This window comes from Nannizzia gypsea, genomic scaffold, assembly GCF_000150975.2.
Source record: "Nannizzia gypsea CBS 118893 supercont1.7 genomic scaffold, whole genome shotgun sequence".
Lineage (NCBI taxonomy): Eukaryota > Fungi > Ascomycota > Eurotiomycetes > Onygenales > Arthrodermataceae > Nannizzia > Nannizzia gypsea.
Window position 1 is genome coordinate 346190 of NW_003345195.1, and position 2682 is coordinate 348871.

Consider the following 2682-nt stretch of genomic DNA (forward strand, 5'->3'; position numbering starts at 1 on the left):
CCGGACCGACGAAACCAACATGCATAACCAGTACCCCATCGCCAGCACCGATGAGCCAGCCGCCGAAGCGAACCACCAGGTTGTTCATCAAGCCAATCTTCCACCTCCACCTCCCCTAGACCGCACATATCCCCAGCCAACTACTGATAAACAAGTCCCCCCTGTCCCATCGGTTCAAAGCGAAAAGCAAAAATGGTTGTTGCCTCCCATCCAAGATCATTTCTCTGGCAGGAAATGCCTAGTCCTGGATCTCGACGAAACACTTGTTCATAGTAGCTTCAAGGTATGAATTACCTGCCCTTTTTTCTTCTTCTGTTACTATGTATATTGTCGTTGCTAACATATTTCCACAATAGGTTCTTGATCGAGCTGATTTTACCATCCCTGTTGAGATAGAAGGACAGTATCACAATATATATGTGATCAAACGCCCAGGAGTAGACCAGTTTATGAAACGTGTTGGTGAACTATACGAGGTTGTTGTCTTCACTGCATCCGTATCAAAGGTTTGTTGTCATTCCCCCTGCGAATACCTTACCATATTACCTGCGGCTAACACTTCTACAGTATGGAGATCCATTACTAGATAAACTAGATATCCATAAAGTTGTCCACCATCGCCTATTTAGAGACAGCTGCTACAACCACCAAGGAAACTACGTCAAGGTAATGCCAAACCTCCTTGGATATACTTTGATAGCCTTTCACTAAAACTTTCCCAGGATCTTTCGCAAGTTGGCCGTGATCTTAAAGAAACCATCATTATCGATAATTCTCCAACTTCCTACATATTCCACCCAAAACACGCCATCCCGATCAGCAGCTGGTTCTCGGACGCCCATGACAACGAACTTCTCGACCTCATCCCAGTACTGGAAGACTTAGCTCACAGCCAAGTACGGGATGTTAGCTTGGTGCTGGATGTTGCCTTATAGCATCGCCATCCTCGAGACAGCTAGCAGCCAGCCTATGCTACTTTGACGTCGCTCCTGCCCGTATCTAACCCCCCTTGTTAATTAATTCCCAAAAATTCCTGTCCTTGCCTGTGCACCGAAAAAAGATGCTCTCTTAAACGAGCCACGTTCGCTCTAATACCCTGATTGTTTTTATTAGTTTTTCCTTGTTTTATTTGTTATTACTCTCCAAGCACCATTTCTTTAGTTTCCTTGACTCAACCCTTTCAGTCTGTTCAACATTATTCCCTCCAACCCCCTATCTTTCTCCCATATTGTTTCAAGAAACAATTCCCCTCAATTATTCCCCTGGCGGCCTTCGGACTTTATTTACCCCTAAACCATCTAATTTCCTGCACCTACTTTAACTTCTGCCCATTACACTATATCTCGTTCTTCGTCTGCGTTCCCTGTCAACTTCTGGAGTCTTTATGATCTTGACTCCAGAAACTTAACTTCCTGCCCTATTCCCTATCCGCCCCATATTTCCTCCTGTACCTCCACCCCTGAACCCCGAATCTGCGAGCAGTCGCCATACTGCACACCTCTTTCCTTGACTACTCCATTTCTCTTTTCCTTATCACATCTGCCCTCATTGTCTTTGATATTCCAGTTATCCAGTTATTTAAACCCACAGTTATACATCTATTGACACAACATATCCAGTTACGCATCAGCCTTAGCTCTGAGCCTACCTATTCGTTATTACCCTTCAATTCTCTTCAGTTCTATGGGTCTATTTATCCCGCAGCCTTGATACTTTATATTCACTTACCCTTCTCGACGTCCAAAGGACCAACTCCGTTTCAATTTCACACATTTAACCCCCTTTTTTTAACCGGGCACCTAGTTTGATCATATATATGCATACTTTCCTCTTCTTTCTTAGAGCAAGATGTTCTTGTTTCGCCTATTTATCTATTCACTTCTCACCTAGCATGCATTCATATTTTCATATCTGAGGTTTTCTTTTCTTCACATCTGCATACGTTCTAGTAACGTTCTTTTTCCAAATTAAAGTACTTGGTGTATTCTTTCTTGTCTATGTTTTAATAGATTGATAGTCAACAATCCTGTGGTATCTATTAGCGCAGCCATTCTCCTGTAGTATTTGATCATAGCTTGTAGCCTCAGCTAAGTCCGTACTTCGACTCTTTAGGCCAAAGGAGCTGCTGGTAGTCGACGGTAGTAACGGGGCCGTTGGGCGGTCACGTGGAGGCCATGACGCACCTGTGGTTCCTGGCCGCCTAGTTTGCTTGGGTACGTACCTTGTTACATTAGCTATCGATAATAAACGCTTCAATTTGAGACTGATATCATACAAGGTATATTGTACTTTGCAAGAGATTATCATTACAACCCCCCCTCGATTTTACCGAACGCTACACCCTTTGGCTAGCACCTCGTCAAATTCACCTGGTTTCCTACGTCTATTCTCCCCCTCCACGGCAATATGAGCGACCAACAGACAGATCATAACAAACCAGATAAGCCTCACGCAGTTCTCACGAACCCTGAGGTACTGAATAACCCTCTTGCGGCTAATGAAGGGCCTGCTCCTGAAGAAATTGAAGCCGATGAAGGTATAGGGTTGGCCGCGACAGTGCTATGGAGATATCAGGCATGCTAACCATAATCGTTCTCATTATAGATTTACTGGCTGATCTAGAGGATGATGCGGACGTACGTTCCCCTTTGACGAGTACATTTCATTTTGGCATACTTGGAG

General features: G+C 44.2%; 1 protein-coding gene across 1 annotated transcript; it reads left to right on the plus strand.

The window, feature by feature from the left end:
* Window positions 1-19: 19 nt before the first annotated feature.
* Window positions 20-935, plus strand: MGYG_07421 (phosphatase PSR1; the record flags this gene model as incomplete). Its single annotated transcript, XM_003170130.1, has 4 exons — window positions 20-283; window positions 357-506; window positions 568-666; window positions 723-935. 4 exons carry the CDS (start codon window positions 20-22, stop codon window positions 933-935), a joined length of 726 nt encoding a protein of 241 aa, XP_003170178.1.
* Between the last annotated feature and the right edge of the window lie 1747 nt (window positions 936-2682).